Source organism: Urocampus carinirostris, chromosome 4 (genome assembly GCF_059441175.1).
Source record: "Urocampus carinirostris isolate Australia breed hairy pipefish chromosome 4, RoL_Ucar_1.0, whole genome shotgun sequence".
NCBI classification, from domain to species: domain Eukaryota; kingdom Metazoa; phylum Chordata; class Actinopteri; order Syngnathiformes; family Syngnathidae; genus Urocampus; species Urocampus carinirostris.
The window spans coordinates 21,241,001-21,259,183 of NC_142352.1; the positions used below are offsets into that span (position 1 = coordinate 21,241,001).

Consider the following 18,183-nt stretch of genomic DNA (forward strand, 5'->3'; position numbering starts at 1 on the left):
CTTTGGAGGGAATGCCAGTAAATGAATCAAAGCTATGAACATTCTGCCATCTTCCGATAACAAGTTACCTAACGTTTAACTATACTAAAACTGCGAGTGTGCACATAATCAATGCATTTATGTATATGCATGTGCCTGCAAATAACTTCCTGAGTTAAAGGCCATAAATGTCAATTTAATATGCAACAAAGTCTCAGCTCTTTTAAAGGATGTTTGCAACTACTATGCATCTAATTTACTACATTGTTTTGGGGAACATTTTAGGGCAGACAAAGCTGCTATTTGGATCCTCAGATTCAATTAATCTTGAGCAGTGGCATGTCCTCTAAAAAGATTGACAAAGTTGCTTAGAAAATGTGCAGCGTTCTTAAAGAGACACAGTGAGCAGACATGATGGGGAAGGGGTCGGCAATCGCGACGGGAGATAAAACGCCCTGCGCCTTTAAGAGGGCCAACCCACTCTCCCCCATGCCCCCCATCCTCATTCAGCCACACAGACACTCCTCTTGTGTGCATTGGCGAGGTAGCTCCTGTCGCTCATCTCTCTTGGTGGGGAGCGACAATAGACTTCCCGCCGCATCGCTCTGGAGTCACCTCTCGGGATAGGAACACTCCTAGGAAACTCCACGCAACTCCAATGACTGACTCGGGTTGGAGTAAAAATGGGAAAAAGTGAAAAAAACCAGATGGCGGAACTTATGAGCAGGATAAGAAGGAGATGTCACTGCTGAGTCGAGAGCTGCACCTGACTCAACTGGACTTCTTGAGAAAAGGTCAAGTCTTCTTTAAAGTTCAGCAGAAAGTACTTCTTATACGTAGTTGCTACTGCAGAAAAAACAGAAATGGAAAACTCTAATATAGGCTATTTTCATTATTGTTATCTGTCCCTGAAGTGCTTGCCGAAACGTTATGAACTGGAGTCAATCTTTGAAGAACGTCTTGAATAGTCCCGTCAGTGCTTTTGATGCTTGCGCTGGTCCTTTATCTTAGTTCTTCAGCTCTTCTTGAGCATTAAAAACTTTGGTGAAATCGCTCTTAGGAGAGAAAAGGGTAATGTCTGTTTGTAAAACTTGGCAACTGTCTGTAACTAATACTCGAGTGTCTTACCATGATGGAAAAGTAAATCTGGACTTGAAGTGAGACTTTTGATGACAGGAGTCATGTTCACGGGGGACAGCGTGGTCAGCAGCAATTTCTTGACCGGAGCTATGTTCAAGCCCCATCAGGAATTGGAAGTAAATGCATCAATTCAAATGGAAACTCGGGGGCACTTCGGCACATTCACTCCATACCACGCTCAAATTTGCAATAATACCAGCTTAGCAACAGTAGAGAACAATGTCAGTACCACCACACTAAAACAGACCCCGCAACCTGTGCCTCCTGCTGCTCTCAAATTGGGGCAGGAAGGCTTCAAAAAAGTTTGCAGAACTGAGGAGCTCAGTCCTTGTCCCTTTCCCGGACTGGCCGAGGGGGTACTAGAGATGCGAGTGAAAGAAGGGAGCAAGATCCGCAACTTGATGGGCTTCGCCATGGCACGGATGCAAGGTGAAAAAGGACTCTATAATGACGGACAGGGCGGACTCAGACAGGTGGTATTCACTGGGTCTGGCCGTGCCGTCACCAAGACCATCACTTGTGCCGAGATTATGAAGCGCAAAGTGGGCTCGCTGCACCAGCTGACCAAACTGCAGTACAAGGTGGCAAAGGAGGTGTGGGAGAACACCGAGGGGGGCACGTCGGAGATGACCGTCCACAGGACAGTGCCCTCCATCAGTATACTGCTCTCCAAAGATCCATTGAACCCTCAGGAGCCGGGGTATCAACCCCCGGAGACGCTCGGTGCACTGTGGGAGGATCGTGACAAACCAGACACTCCATCCACGCTCAAGAGACATCCAGAATCTTCACTATTCAGCAGTTTGCCGGACTGTAAGCGCGTGTGCTCAGGCAAAGGGTTCTCCATGACCAATCTCCTGCATTCATGGGATGTCGGACACCAGACTACGAACGGCACTGCCCACCATTTGAGCACAACAAAAAGTCAATCAGAAGAGACACCGAGACAGAACAGTTCTTTATCTCAATATTAAGACCGTCTGACCGAGATTTTTAGAGTTTGCCTTCTGTAGATAAAGCCATGAGAATGGTGTCAACGTATCTTCTCCAAAACCCAATCATTTTAAGAATTGAGAATAAGCCATGAATAAAAAAAAAACTTGTTTTTTTTTCTATTTTATGTTTACATTATGAGGAGAAAAATGCTGTTGAAAAATATTAATGATGATATATCTCAACGGCCTTTTTCGTTTAATTTCAGTGTAATATTTCATTACGCACCAAAGTCTTTTGCAGAAGTGTTGATTTTCGAAAGTCTCAGAAACAATTCATACACACCAAAAAAAATATCACCCTTTCGGCAAACATTTAAATAACATATTTATTTCTACATGACTTGGTATTATTTTTGCTGATTTTTTTTTCTTTTGGGCAAAAAGCTGTTACTTCACCAAATACAAAAGTATTAATCTGAATTGTGAAGCTTTTTATGAAACAATGCAAATTGCATAGAAAGAAAAGAAAACTGGAAGGCAAGGGGAAAATGCAAATCGCACCAATGTCAATTTTGGGTTTTCCATTCCAGAATTGTTCACATTTACATTTAATCTGTATTAAATTGACATGCCAACAGTTATCATGAAACATGTTTCAATTGAACTTCAAGCTGATTATTATTACTATTATTACCATTCAAAAAAAATTGTCAAGTGTGACACTGTTTGCACCACGGTCAAAAACCAATAATTGGATTCACATCCAAAGGTTTAGAATAATTTTTGCAGAATTGGGTGGCAATGAGGACAAGTGTAATTTATGACTGTTTCAACTTTGCAAGTACTGAGAAGATTACTGTGTTTTTTTTCTTCACAATTTCTGATAATTAAAAAAACAACAACAACTGTTAACCTAACAACTGATAATAAATCCTGGGAATTCTCCCTTTACCCGTATTGTTACAAGCTATTTGGGTTGTGTTCAAGATATCTTCGTTGAGCAAAGTTTTCCTTTTTGATTAGATTGTCTATTAAATAAATCACGACTATTATTCCAAAAACGGTGCCATGCCATTGTAATCAAGTGAATTACCAATAATCCTAGAAGAACAATGTGGAATATTTGCCCACCGAATGTCGCTGTATTGTGTAGTGCAACCGAAAATGAGTCCTAAAAAGCACAGAGTATAATTTTTATTCTCATTTTTCTCTGCTCAGCCTTTTGAAGGTTTTTGTTTTTTGGAGTAACAGCAAGATGGTGGACTATGATATCAGTTTCCAAGAGGTGAGCCACATGTTATGCAAAATAATTACAAGTATCTGGAACTACGAGTATTCAAAATATGCACGTTCAAATTATCTTTTGTGGTTTTTTTTTCCAAATTGGTTAAGTACAAAAATGTGTTTCTTTTAATGAATGAAGTTATTGTATCCTGTAGGAGGTGCTAAATCATACATTACATTCCTTTAATATCAAATGTAAATTTCAAAAATGGTGTCAGTGGGTGTGATAAATTGTGTTGTTGGTTGAAAAGTGTCAGACATCAACGGGCAACAAACGCAAACCACGCCCTTACCCATCTTAATTTGTCTCACTTTTAATACATGAAGAAACATATATTATTTCCGGCTGATATGAAAGCGTCTGTGCCGTAGTTTATCTCTTGCCGGCTGAATGTGCAAAGCTGTGATTGAAAAGAAATGCGTCTTGCTGATCATTACTGATAAGGGCAACGGCGGTAAACTTTTTTTGGATGTGCCGTAGCAAAAGCTGATTTAATGACAAAGCTGTTGATAAGGCGCAGCACTGCAACCGAAAACCTGGCAGATGATCCCGGAGGGTTGTAGGAAGCAGGGGGCACAGAATACAGGCAGCGATTATCATTAAGATAACAACATAACATCGCACAACGCAGTGGAGGAAAGGATTAAAACTAGGGTTGACAGTGGCTCACATACACTCTGCCTAAAAAAGTCTGTAAAACACACGCACTACCTGCAGCACTTTCAGCTTTGGTTCATTTACTGTACGCACATCCTCTAAGCAAGGTGTGGTTTTCTAATTATATTTCTCAGAAAGCCGCCTTAAACGAAAACAATTGATTCTGAAAGGGAGATTTTATCCTAATCAACGAGTTATTTTTCCACTTAATCTACCGTGCCTTTTGGGCATAATAGCCTAGACAAGTAGAAGCGTGTCTGAAGCAGTTTGCCATTGATCTTAATGAAAATCTGCAAACGCAGATGTCAGCATCCTTAAGTAAATTAATCAAAGTGACTCTGCATAACCGCGGAGACAAATCTGCTTTGCATACAGAAAGAATGAAGTCGGGGCATTTTTCCACGGAGAGCCCTTCATCGCATTTCAACAAATGGTTGACCGTCACCCACGCAGTCGCAGAGCCAAAATTACTGATTAACCTCCTGGAAAATCCCATTAAAAAAAAGGAAAAACTGGCACAAGGCTGAATAAGAAATGCTGCGCCTGCAAAGGCGGGAAACGAAAACGGGATGTCCTCGAAAACGAGCCGGAAGGTTATCGCCTGGGGGTCGCCCGTTATCAAGCAGGTAACAGCTTTCATCCCGGAGCCTATAGGACAGTTGCCGCGCAATGCAGGTCAAAAAGATATTCTCTAATCGACTTGCATCTGCTATCTGGGAATTCTGGTGGGCCCGGTGTGAAATGCGGAGGGGTGGGGTAATTAGGGGCAAGCGTAGAGTGAGAGCGCAGATAAAACATTGTGACAAAAGTATTATCCCGGAGCCAAATCCAATGTGGCTGTGGAGAAATAGGCGAAGAGTCAACAAAAAAGCAATGCGGACAAGGTTATTTACACAATTTGAGAGTCTATTACCAGCATATTATTTGTTTTCAAACACAGAGTCAACAAAGATTTTGGGCCATGTGCAGTCCCTTAGCCAACAAATGTTTACAGTATATTTCTTGCAGTACTACCCAATTTATCATCCCACTGAGCAGCAAGTGTTGTAAAACTAAACATTTTCTATAAAGTGCATTTTTACCCGACTAAACCTACATTGGAGAATACCTCATTCATAAACAGTAACATGGAGCACCAACAGCCATATTCTTTAGAGAATAACACACACCGTGTATTACGCGTACCCCTAAATATTCATTTTAAATAGGTATAATATTTTGTTTCACTTTTTCTCAGCTTAAACTTTGGTCAGATGCAATGGAAATCAATCAGTCCTAAAGACTGGACCACCAGTGGTATAGATGAAATGTGGAAAGGCATTCGGTTTTACCTCATCATCCCAGTAGTTTTATTCAAGGTGTCACGACCAGAACGGAATCAGGACCGAAATGCGTAGCGCAAACCACAGGTTTATAGATAGAAAGAGGAAGGGCAGCGCCCTCGATCCGGTGCTCGCTGGACGCGGGAAGCAAGCCGCTCATGCAATCGGATTATGATCCGAATACGGAAGTGGATCTTACGTAGCGGGAGATGGCGGTGTCAAGGACGGAAAACAGGTCAATAGCTGGGACAGGAGAGCAAAAACTTAGTCGGGATCAAAAACGGGTCGTAGGCCGGGACGGGAGAGCAAGCGTGGTCAGAATCAAAAACAGGTCGGAGCCAGAGACAAACGGGGAGATCAGGAACGGACGGGTGGAAAAAACGGGTGCAAAAACGGGACAGGCGGGAGTCAGGCTATAAATGCTTGCCTTGAGGTTCGCTGACGGACTGACAACCGGAGAGTGGCAGGACTGGGCTTAAAAAAAGGACAGGGAACCAAGCAGGTAGCCCGCAGCGGCTGGTGCCAAATGAGCGGGCACAGGTGATACTAATAGTTAATCATGACACAATGTACCATAGACAAATGTTAATTTTGTTTTCAATTTTACGTGTTCCATTCACAATAAATTATAGTCTACTATTTTATTCTACTCTATTATGTTTTATTCTATTCTGTTTCCCTCATTGTGCTTTTTTGCATTTATTCATATCTTTCAGGACAACTTTCAGTTTTCTCCATCCACTAACATTCGCCTCTGGTACTGTGACAAAATATAGAGTAATCAATAGAGAAACCCTAATACTTTTTAATACGGCATCTTACCAGCTCAGTAGCCTAGATGGTAGGGCGCCCGCTCTGAGACTGGGAGGTCGCTGGTTCAAGCCTCGGCCGAGTCATACCTAAGACTTACAACATTGGTACTCATTGCCTCCCTGCTTGGCGCTCAGCATTAAGGGTTGGAATTGGGGGATTTGGTCACCTAATGACTAAAATGGCTGCGCCCTGTTTGGCTGCGGCTGCATCGGCTCGCTACAGTTTAACTGTATGGGTCAGGTGTATCGACATTTCGTTCTGTGTGCATTGTTACAAAGAATGACAATAAAAGTAAATTCTAAAGAATTATTCATTCTTTATTTATACCACTGGGTTGCACAGAAATAAATAAAAGATCCCTTATTTTGTAAAAATATGTTCCATTACTTTTTGCTCATACCTTATACAACATGCATTTCTTTTTTACCCACAAAATAACTCAAAAGTTTGGGTGCGCGTCATACTGATCATCTACTGCTCAAACAGGGTAAAATCTTGCTTGGATTATTTTTTTAAGTAAATAAACATGGCTGCAATACACTGTACTTTTTAATAAATGTTCGTGGACTAACGGAGAGAAGATGAACAACTCATAAATTACGAAAGTGGGAGAATTAAATATTTTTTGTCAATTTTTAACGAACTAAGGCGAGACCAACATTATAAAGCAAGGGTTGGGAACCTATGGCTCGTGAGCCCTATATTGCTCTTTTCATGACTACATATGGCTCGGAGATAAAGTTTAACTTGCACATTTCTCTACAGCGTTCCCACGTTGAGTCATGTATATATAGGGCATAATCTCATTTACAGTTTACAGTCCGGGTTTACACCAAGATACCCGTTTTGGCAGTAGGTCGCGAAGAATGATCAAATAATCAAACCACACAGTGAATGTGTCAAGTCAAGTCAAGTCATTTTTATTTGTATAGCCCTTAATCACAATTAGTCTCTAAGGGCTTCACAAGTTATTACATATAAGAAGTTTAGGTTACTCGTATGCTATAGAGTAGAAGTGAGTTTTAAGCCTAGATTTAAACATTTCCACCGAAGTTGCAGATCGGATCTCAGGGGGAAGAGCATTCCACAACACCGGTGCCCGGATGGAGAACGCACTCGAACCAGCGGAACACTTCTTGGCTCTTGGGATCACCAGGAGACCGGCGCTGTCGGAACGAAGGCTTCGGGCCGGGACATGGGGGGGGATCAGATCTGAAAGATATGAGGGGGAAAGTCCATGTATGATTTTGTATAGTAGTAGGAGAACCTTAAAATCGCATTTTAGGCTAACAGGGAGCCAATGCAGGTTAGCCAAAATTGGGGTGATGTGATCGTACTTTTTTGTCCTTGTTAAAAGCCTCGCTGCAGCATTTTGTACCAGCTGAAGACTCTTGAGTCTGGTCATCGGAAGACCGGAAAGTAGTGCATTACAGTAGTCGAGACGGCAGGTAACAAACGCATGAATTATGATTTCCGCATCCGACTGAGAAAGTATAGGACGAATTTTAGCAATGTTACGGAGATGGAAGAAAGCGGTTCTAGTAATTTTCTTCACATGTGTTTGAAAGGACAGATCAGGGTCGAAAATGACACCTAAATTTTTAAGTGAGTCACTCTGTGTTATGTGGCAATTGTCCAAGTTCACTGCGGTTTTAGAGAATAAGTCACGGGACTTAGATGGACCAATAACTAACATTTCAGTCTTTTCAGGGTTAAGACGCAGGAAATTGAGTGACATCCACTCTTTTATCTCAGTGAGGCAGGCCTCCAAAGTTCCACAGTTTAGTGTGGCAGATTCCTCCATCGGGAGATAGAGTTGAGTGTCATCTGCGTAGCAATGGAAACTGATATTATACTTGCGCATAATATCACCTAGTGGAAGCATATAAATGCTGAAGAGAAGGGGGCCAAGCACTGAACCCTGCGGAACACCACAAGTAACACTAAATGGCTCAGATGTCAATTCGCCATATTTAACGCAGTGTGTCCTATCTGAGAGGTAGGATCTGAACCATAATAGGACGCTTCCTGAGAGACCAATCCATTTTTCCAACCGTTCTAGCAAGATAATATGGTCCACTGTGTCAAATGCAGCACTAAGGTCCAGCAGCAGCAAAAGTGATGATGCGCCCGAGTCCATTGCCCGTAGGAGATCATTGGTTACCTTAATCAGAGCTGTCTCAGTAGAGTGGTTAGCCCTGAATCCTGATTGCATTGATTCAAAGAGATTGTTCTCGGACATGAAATCATTCAGCTGCTGTGCCACTACTTTTTCAAGTATTTTAGAAAGGAAATGTGAAATATAATTTGCTAAAAGAACGGGTTTAACAGTTTTGTTGAAATTTGTCAACAAAAATATCTAAACTGTGTTGCTTATATGCCTGTTTGGGAGACAAAAGGTCCCTGTCCCCTTTTATCAACACCAGAGTTAAACATTGTTCAAAAAGAAAAACAATACTCTTTTGAAATTTACTTTTTCAAATGGCAAGTGCAATATAATCTAATAAAAACACAAAAATGTTTTTTTTACCAGGTTGTTAATAATCCACCAAAGAGATTTCATCTTCTCAAAGTAACTAATATGTTTATTCTGTTTTTAATACTGAACACCAAAAGGAGATTTCATATAATGCCATTTTGTTATTTAGACTACTTTTGACTATTGAACACTGTTGATTGTTGTTTTCACAATTACATCATTGTTGCTATCGGCCAGTTATCGTGTTGTTCTTTGATTGCCACACCCTTTTAAGGTGTGTCTGCTTTTGAAATCTAGAAGATAAATAAAAAGAAAAGCTTAAGAGAGGGCCTCTAGAACAGGTTGGACTTTCTTATCTGAAGGCTTCTCTCCCTCCAGGTTTGTACCCTTCTTTCAAGGACTAATTCAAGGACTTTTTTAAACCTTTTAAAGTATATATTCCAATTCATCATGTACCATTAAAAGATTAAATCTGGTGTGAATTATTTATTCTTAGAGCCACAAATATAATTGTGATGCACACATGTGATTTTTAATCTTGCGTGTGCATTTATCAAGACACATCCACCCTCTCTAGGGTTGACGCCTCTCTTTCGATTGACAATTCCTCTGTTTTTTTCCTCTGGTCAAGAGTCTTGAGTCATCCTAGATAGTAAACTCTCCTTTTACTCTCATAAAAATAATATCACCCAGTCAGCTTACTTTCACCTATGCTCCATCAACCGTCTTTGCCCCACCCTCAAACCCCCACACTATTGTCATCCTCGTCCATAGCCTTGTCACCTCACACCTCGATTACTGCAATTCCCTCTACTACAGCAGGGGTCGGCAACCTATGGCACGCGTGCCACTGCTGGCACGCGAGGGGTTAACCAGTGTCAAGCGAGCCTACGGCAAAGTGATAATGATTTTTTTTTTAAATGCGCATTTTTACCTGAAATTTAGACATTTGAGCGTATGTCTGCCTGGTGCCTCGCAGAGGAGGAGAGTAGGGTGGTCCTTATTTTTCGACTTTTAAAATTTCATGCTCTGACCCCTTGAATATGTTCCAATATATACAAAACGTAATTAGGCAAAGTTTCATCAAAATCAAAGGATATTTAGAGGTCGCTCAAGGCCTCTGAAATTTTGGTATGAAAAATAAGGATTTTTCGCACATTATATCAGACCTAGTGTACAAAGTTACTTGTAACTTTTCTTGTGTTACAATTATAAGCAATGGACTGAAATTGGATGTTCTAAAACGCCGTACACATAGGGTTAAGATTTCCGTTTTTTCTCGAAAATTGCCAAAATTTTACCATTTTGGGAAATTTCAAAGTCGTTGAGCTACCTCTAAATATTATCCAAATTGTTCAAAATTGCACACAGTGTGTTTTTATCGATATAAGAACATATGCGGGGGGTCAGAGCCCAATATTTCAAAAAAAAAAATTTCGACCCCCATTAAGGACCACCCTAGAGGAGAGATATGCGTTTTAACCCTCCCACAGAAACACCGGCGCGCTTCTTGAGCTGAAAAATCTCGTTCTTTCCGGCCAACGTGGACAGAAGAATGAGGCTTTGTGCAAAAAATGACCATGCTGTTTGTGCCTCGAGAGCGTTGTACCTCGCACGTTAAGTGTAAATCTTCATTACGAGACGAAATATGAATTCAAGGACGAGTCTGAAAAGACGGGTACATTTAAACGCACTGTCAAAAATCCCCCCCCCTCGCGTGAACGCGCATTTCGCTGCGCTTCCGACAAAAGCGATCGCATTCTATATAATAAGTTTATTATAACAATAAAGCAAGCTAATTAAAACAATTAAGCGATCGTAGTCTATATGAGGCGTTTATTAAAACAATAAATCGTATTCTAAAAAATGTGTTTGTTAACGCGGAAGAAAAAGTCACCAACAACGGAGACGAATCAATGTACGCTATGATATCCACGATCACAACTAATTGTACACAAATAGCTTTATTTGATGTACTATAATAGCCATATGTAATTTATTTTATTGTGAATGGAACCCTGGTTGGATCCTGCGGTGTAAACAAATCGTTTTGTTTTTGTTTTTATTTAAAATCAGACTTCCCTGCCTATACTGTTTGCAAAGTAAGACACACTTTAAACCTATTATGTTTTTTGGGCTTTGGGATCCAACGACAGAGGAATACCTCCACTTTGTGATGTGTTACTGAATAGGTGTTTGACAAATCTAGTTCGTTTTATTACTACTATTATTATTATCAATAATAGTAATATTATGAGCTGGCAACCAGTTCAGGGTGTCCCCTGCCCACTGCCCGATGATTGCTGGGATGGGCTCCAGCACCCCCGCGACCCTACTGAGGATAAGCGGTGCAGCTAATGAGATGAGATGAGATGAGTAATATTATGAGAAACTTTCTGAAACTCTTCAAAATCACTGCGCTGACATATTTATGTCACAGAAGGTTACCCAAGAAGTCACAAATCTATATCTCAAACAGGGTCCATATTAGCAAGGGAGTCAGACTTTGGCAGGTAAAATGCCTGCCAAAACATTATGATGAAATCTCTGCAGGAATGTGAGGGGTGTACTCCTGTCATCTTGGGTGTGACCCGTAGGGGGGCAATGACGCGCCATGGTACAATGCCATACAAACCAATGCGTACTGTCGTTAATCACAAGGAATGAAGAAACGAAATGGGAAAACAAAGTCACTGGAAATCAGTGTAATTTTTAAGCTGACGTGTTGAGAAACATGGCAATAATTTCAAGTTTTTACATTCACTTCACCCAAATTTAAAGACCTTTTTAATCCTTGAAAACAAAACATCAAAATTCAAGAATTTTGACGTACTGTATTTCAACTATCAAGCACCCGTATGCACCCTGCTTCCTGTTATTTATGCATGTTCAAAATCAATGTATGTCTTCTCTCCTTATTTTGAGTCTCTTTGAAAGTTCAAACTTATCAGGTGGTACTAAGTTATTTATTTTTTAGTGGTCAATACTATTTATCCTGTCCACTACATCTATTTAAAATTGCGTCATACATTTCAACAATTGTAATTTCTGATATCTTTTGGGCTAAATCCATCCTTTAATTCATTAAAAAATGAACCCCTTGACAATTGTTAGTTGCTGAGCAACCAAGTCAGTGCAAGGGGAGGAGCTTCATTTAGCCTGGCCATAGTCAAGTCAAGTCATGTTTATTTGTATAGCCCTTAATCACAAAGAGTCTCAAAGTCAAGCTATGTTTATTTATATGCCCCTTAATCACAAGGAGTATCAAAGGGCTGCACAGACCACAGATTTTTGCAAAATACACACTATTATTACACCATCCCCTGATCTAAAACCTTCATGCGGGCAAGGAAAAACTCAAAAACCACAACATGAGGAAATGATGTAACCTTGGGAAGGGACTGCACATGACGTAATTCCCCCAGGCTGCAATGGATGTTGTATTATACAGACATCGTCTTTATGAAACATAGGTCACTCATAAACTAAGTGTGTTTTAAGCCTAGATTTAAACAGTTCCACTGAGGTTACAAATCGAATCTCGGGGGGAAGGGCATTTCACAACACCAGGGCCCGAATGGAGAATCCTTGAGATTCTCTTCTTGGCTCTTGGGATCTCTGGTATGTAGGGAACATAAGGGGAAATTAAATCTAAAAGATATGAGGGAAAAAGTCCATGCAGGGTGTTGTATACTACCAACAGAACCTTAAAATCACATCTTAAGCTAACAGGGAGCCAATGCAAATTAGTTAAAATCGGGGTAATGTGATCAAACTTTCTTGTCTTTTTTAAAAGACTCGCTGCAGCATTTTGTACCAGCTGGGAGCTCTTAATCTTGGACTTCGGGAGACCGGAGAGTAGTGCATTACAGTAATCGAGGTGGGATAACATTATCTAATTCATAAAAAATGATTAAGGAAATCATGAATTGTTTGCTTGACCCTAGAAGTGTTGTAAGTCATACAGAAGGAAAAATTATTTGGAAAAACATAGTACGAATATTTCCCTTCCACCATACACCGCAGTAATAAACAAGATGACTTTAACAACTGACCCGTCAATTTTTTCCTGCACAAGACTGAGAAACATTGTGTTTACGAAGGGTAAAAAAATCAGCATACGCTTTGAATGCCAATGAGTTCATTTTGGAAGTTAACATAATGAAAGCGTCGGTACTCATTCTTTCGGCCGCCGCCTCGGATGAGAGCGAGGTCTTTCGGATGGCGTGGGAGTTCGCTATCTGGCAGCCTCCAGATGCTTCCGTCTTCTCTTATCTGGAAGAATGGGGTGCTGCCTCAATTTTTCAAGCCACCTTATCTACGAATCCTTTTAAATTTAATATTTACCGAGGCCTGTGTTTTGTGCCGGAGCGGAGTCCACGTTGCAATCGTCGGGATTGCCTCCGCTGTTATTCTTTTTTGTTCAACTCTTGAAGTGAAGGAGGCGATGATTTATTAGGTGACAGGGACGAGAGAATGGAAGTGGAAGAAATGATTTACAGAATAAATAGGGTTACAAAACAAAACATTGGATTTGTTGCGTTTTCTTGAACACAAACTGAGGGGGAGAATGATAATATTCATAAAAACAATGCGAATACTTGACAGTAGGGGTGGCCTAAACGGGCAGTTTGTTTTTTACATGTTAGCACTGATCAATACTGATCCGTTATTGATAGTTTTTGCTTGCAACTGTCCCAATCATTAAATAACTGAAACTCCCTCCCCTGAAATTAGTTTAGAATTACAATAAACACAGCAGAGATACATCCATCCATTATCTGCACCGCTTATCCTCAGTAGGGTCGCGGGGGTGCTGGAACCCATCCCGGGTATCTTAGGGCAGTGGGCAGGGGACACCTTAAACTGGTTGCCAGCCAGTCGCAGGGCACACAAGGACAGACAATTTTCTCGATCATTCACACCAAGGGACAATTCGGACCGGCCAATTAACCTGACATGCATGTTTTTGGAATGTGGGAGGAAACCGGAGTGCCTGGAGGAAACCCACACAAGCACGGGGAGAACATGCAAACTCCACACATGAGGTTCGATCTTATGACCTGAGCAGTGTGCCGCACACGCACTAACCCCTGCACCCCCGTGCTACCTCACAGCAGAGATTTTAGGCACTAAAATGTTTCATTTCTTTATTGAAAAAACAACATTAGAAACTTTGACAGTAAATAAAAATACAGACACTCCCCTACTTCTGACCATTTGACTTACGTAAAACAGTAGATACTAACGTTTTTTTCGGGATGTCGAAAAATATCTGGACATTGCTGTAAGTTAGATTTTCTATTGTGTGCACCTTTTTCCCGAGTACAGGACATTACCATAGTGCTTCTTTCCGCTGCTACCGGAAAGTGGCGGTGTGAAAGCTCATCCAGCATCCACCTCTTCCTAGTTCGTGTGAAAGCATACTATACCTTATCTCCAGTGTGCTAAGAACTTTGACGCTTTTATTGTTATTATCTTGTGCATCCATTCAATATGGTTGGTGTAAAGTGTAAAGAGGCAAGCCGTTTCTTTTTCAATAAAAGTGGAAAAAGAAAGATTGATGCAGTTGAGAAAATGGTTGGATCGCTTTTTTCGCCCACTTTTTCCCACGGAAGAGGAAGTCGCCTAACTTTTGAAGCTCATCTTCCACAAGTAAGTTAAACTTCTCTTTATTTCTATTTATAGAGCATATTATTTTTGTAAAAAACAATATAGGTTACTAATACAAGCCTTTAACATACTTATATCAGTGTCTGAAACTCATGAGAAAAAGTTAACGGACACCAGGGGAGACAACTCTGAAAAATTGCCTGCCCTGCCATAAAGTTGCCTGCTCCATTTTTCACAACTTGAAACCCAATAAGACGACCAATCGCAAAAAAAAAAAAAACACGTTGTTGCAAAGTATTAAGGATTGATAATCAGACTATATAAGAGAACAACACTTTAAAATTAAGTTTATTATAAATCTACTTATACCATTCATTGCATGTATATGACATCGCTATTTTCCATTTGCCATCAGTATGTACCTGTATTTACTCATCTTCATTCATGCAATGTTTGCTTTGCGTCGTCTGCTACAGGCCACGTGAACTCCTCTTTCCACGATGCTTTTAATGTACGTTTACGTTTTGTAGCGTCATCAAATTTGTTAGCTTCTTCTGAACATTTCTTCTGGGGCTGAGGTTTTGGCGTGATTCCTAACCACTTCTCCAGTTTTCTTGTGTTCTCTTCGCGTCTACTTTGGAAAATGATATGCAAATGTGCCACCTTATAAGGCTCGGGAAAATCCGGAAGCACGGAGTTATTCGATGCAGGCTTCTGATTGGCTGCAGAGTATGCAAATTGCCAAACGACCTAAAATTCCGAAATTTCCAAACTGATCTAAGATTTTGAAATTGGAATAAAGCAAACGTTTGATTTGAAAAAAAAATCTTTCATTTTTTCTTTTTCTTGAAAAAGCTGTCGCCCACCTGGGCGGAGACGTTTTGTAAGTTATACGCCCGACGTAAAAGATGCACGGCCCGTGCGTCTAGGCAGACGTTATTTCAGACACTGCTTATATAAACCATAAACATACAAAATATAGCACTGAAGCAACTCACAAACAAATTCAACTTACAAACGATCGTCCGTTCATAAGTAGGGCAGCGTCTGTATAGATATATCTGTTATAACTGTTCAGAACTGTTCGCAGCTACTTGGCTCTCTTTGCACTCGATAAATATGTACTTTGTATGTTTAAGTCAATCAATGAGTCTAGGTAGGATAGAAAATAAGCTGTTTTTGGGAAAAGGGTATGTAAACAAACATTGATGGTATAAGATCTTTTGGGGGATCCTTTTTCTTTTGTTTTCCTTTTATTAAGAACACCAACATTTTCATTTTGGTTTAATGAAATAATGTATAAGGAATGTTCAATACGTCAGATGGGTTGGATTAGAAAGCAGATCATTTTAGTGTAACTACCCGATCTATAGTTTCCATTCAAGGTTTTTTTTTTTTCAGAATCAAACCAACAGAATACCTCATTTTTATTAACACTTAAAAATATCAATATCACTATTAAATGAAGAAGTAATTATTCATTTGAGTGATGGAAGAGCATTGGAAACTCCTGGTTTGAGAAGTATCAGGCTAAGCCAGGGGTGGGCAATCTATGGCCTTTAGGTCACATGCAGACTATCAGGCTTTTTTATTTAAAAGAAAATGGTCTACACCCGTACTGTGATACAAAAGTAGTACTTCCGAAATATTACGACAGAAATCTCAAAAAATGTATATTACTTCCGAAATATACGGCAGAAATACTACATATTTACAACTACAGTAATACTACCAAATACGACAGATATACTAAAATAATTCTACCGTGGAAGTAGTTCAAAATACTACAGAAATACTACAAAACTACTCCTATAGATTACGTGGCTAGCCCCAGGTGGCGCCACTGTGTATATTTATTCACTAATGAAACATTTAGATTGACCTCTAGGACAGGCGCCTTGGCCGAATGCTGTCCGTGAATCAAAATAGTCTATTCCAGGATTGGCTAAGCTAACGCATGTGATAGGCTAAGGCAGTGATTTTCAACCACTGAGAGATCGTCAGGTGTGCTGTGAGAAATTATCCAATGTCACTTTTTCAAACTTAAAATTTTATAAAACATTTATGAATCATTTTCTGCGAATATTTTGTCATTGTCAAGTGTCTGTGCTGTAAAAACTGGAGGTATTAGAAATTATATTGTAATTAAACATAACTGTTCAGTGTCATTTTATAACATTTTTGGTTAGTGGTGTGCCGCAAAATTTTTCCAATGTAAAAAAATGTGCCCTGGCTCAAAAAAGGTTGAAAAACAGTGGGCTAAGGTAGCGCTTATTTGTCTTTTGAAAGTTTCTCCTCAGAATAAATTAGTTGGTGGGACGTCAAGATAACTTTAAATTTCCATTCTGTCCCCTTGAAATGTATGACAGCAACTCTGAAAAGTTAAAAAAAATGGTAATCATTACATTTAAGTGAGGCGGCACGACTGTGGGTGGTTATCCGAAGTCCTACATTGCGCAAGTCCCGGGTTTGAGTCCAGCTACCGCAGCCTCGAGGTGGAGAGTTTGCGCGTTCTTCCGTGGGTTTCCTCGGTTTCCTACCACATTACAGAGATTAGCCGGTCCAAATTGTCCCTAGGTGCGAATAAATAGGTTGTCTGTCTCTGTGTGCCCTGGGACTGGCTGGCAACCAGTTCTGGGTGATCCCTGCCCACTCCCTAAGGTTAGCTGGGATGCGCTCCAGCACCCCCCGCAACCCTAGTGAGGATAATGGATGTATCATATTCAAATGGCTAATACTGGGCTGAAGCTCGGACTGTCTGTGTTGCGTGGTCTGCTACAAGCCACGTGAACTCTTCTTTCCACGATGCTTTTAATGTACATTTACGTTTTGTAGCGTCATCAATTTTGTCAGCTTCTTTTGAACCTTTCTTCTGGGGCCAAGGTTTTGGCTTGATTCCTAACCACTTATCCAGTTTTCTTGTGTTCTCTTCGCGTCTACTTTGGAAAATGATATGCAAATGTACAACCTTATAACGCTCGAGAAAGTCCGGAAGCACGAAGTTATTGGATGTAGGCTTCTGATTGGCTGCCGAGTATGCAAATTGCCAAACGACCTAAAATTCTGAAATTTCCAAACGAAACTAAGATTTTGAAATTGGAATAAAGGAAACGTTTGATTTGAAATGTTTCGGGGTTTTTTTCTTGAAAAAGTTGTGTTTTGTTGTACCACGTAACAAAAAGATTAGTCGGTCCAAATTGTCCCTAGGTGCGAATAAATAGGTATGTCCCCGTGTGCCCTGGGACTGGCTGGCCACCAGTTCAGGGTGTTCCCTGCCCACTGCCTGAACTTAGCTGGGATGGGCTCCAGCACCCCCCGCAACCCTAGTGAGGATAATGGATGGATGTATCACATTCAAATAGCTAATACTGGGCTGACACTCGGACTTACACATAACTAAAGTGGTTGTCAAAGCTTGGAGGTCTTATATAAAAATATTGACTAGCGTGCAGAAAAATAAAACTACAGAGAAAACATTAATTAACATATATTATTCCCTCGGTTATTGAAAACGGCATGGGAGCACTCGAGCAGCCTTTATATTTTACCTTGAGGACTATCAGCATAAACGAGCAGCTCCTCTTTGGCGAAGTGTCCGCGAGTGTTCCTTTCATTTTTGAATGGATATAAATAAATAAAATAAAAGCCTCTGTGCTGGATTAATCAGTGCGTCCGAGGATGTAATTGCAATGCTGGAGTCAAAAGCTGTAAATGCAGATAATGAACACATGGCCACGAGGCTGCCAACATCCAGGGCACAAGAAATGACAAGTTAGAAAAGTCTGACTTCAGCATTATTTAAAGCTTTGCTCGGAAATAAGGGCTTTCACATTACAGTGCTATACATTTTATGTATTTCAATATAGATATCGCCACGCACATTGTATAGATAAGCGTTTGGGAAATTACATAAGAACTTGCACGCTTAATTTCTACATTTTGTAAAGCGATGTAATGTTC

General features: G+C 40.4%; 1 protein-coding gene across 1 annotated transcript; it reads left to right on the forward strand.

The window, feature by feature from the left end:
- The first annotated feature begins 489 nt into the window (after positions 1-489).
- Positions 490-2,093, forward strand: LOC148367094 (uncharacterized). The gene has a single exon (XM_088333906.1). It carries the CDS (start codon positions 1,149-1,151, stop codon positions 2,091-2,093), a length of 945 nt encoding a protein of 314 aa, XP_088190032.1. The 5' UTR covers positions 490-1,148.
- Positions 2,094-18,183: the final 16,090 nt, after the last annotated feature.

Excerpts from the sequence above, each read along its gene's own strand:
- LOC148367094 (XM_088333906.1), top strand. The coding sequence starts at position 1,149 with ATGACAGGAGTCATGTTCACGGGGGACAGCGTGGTCAGCAGCAATTTC.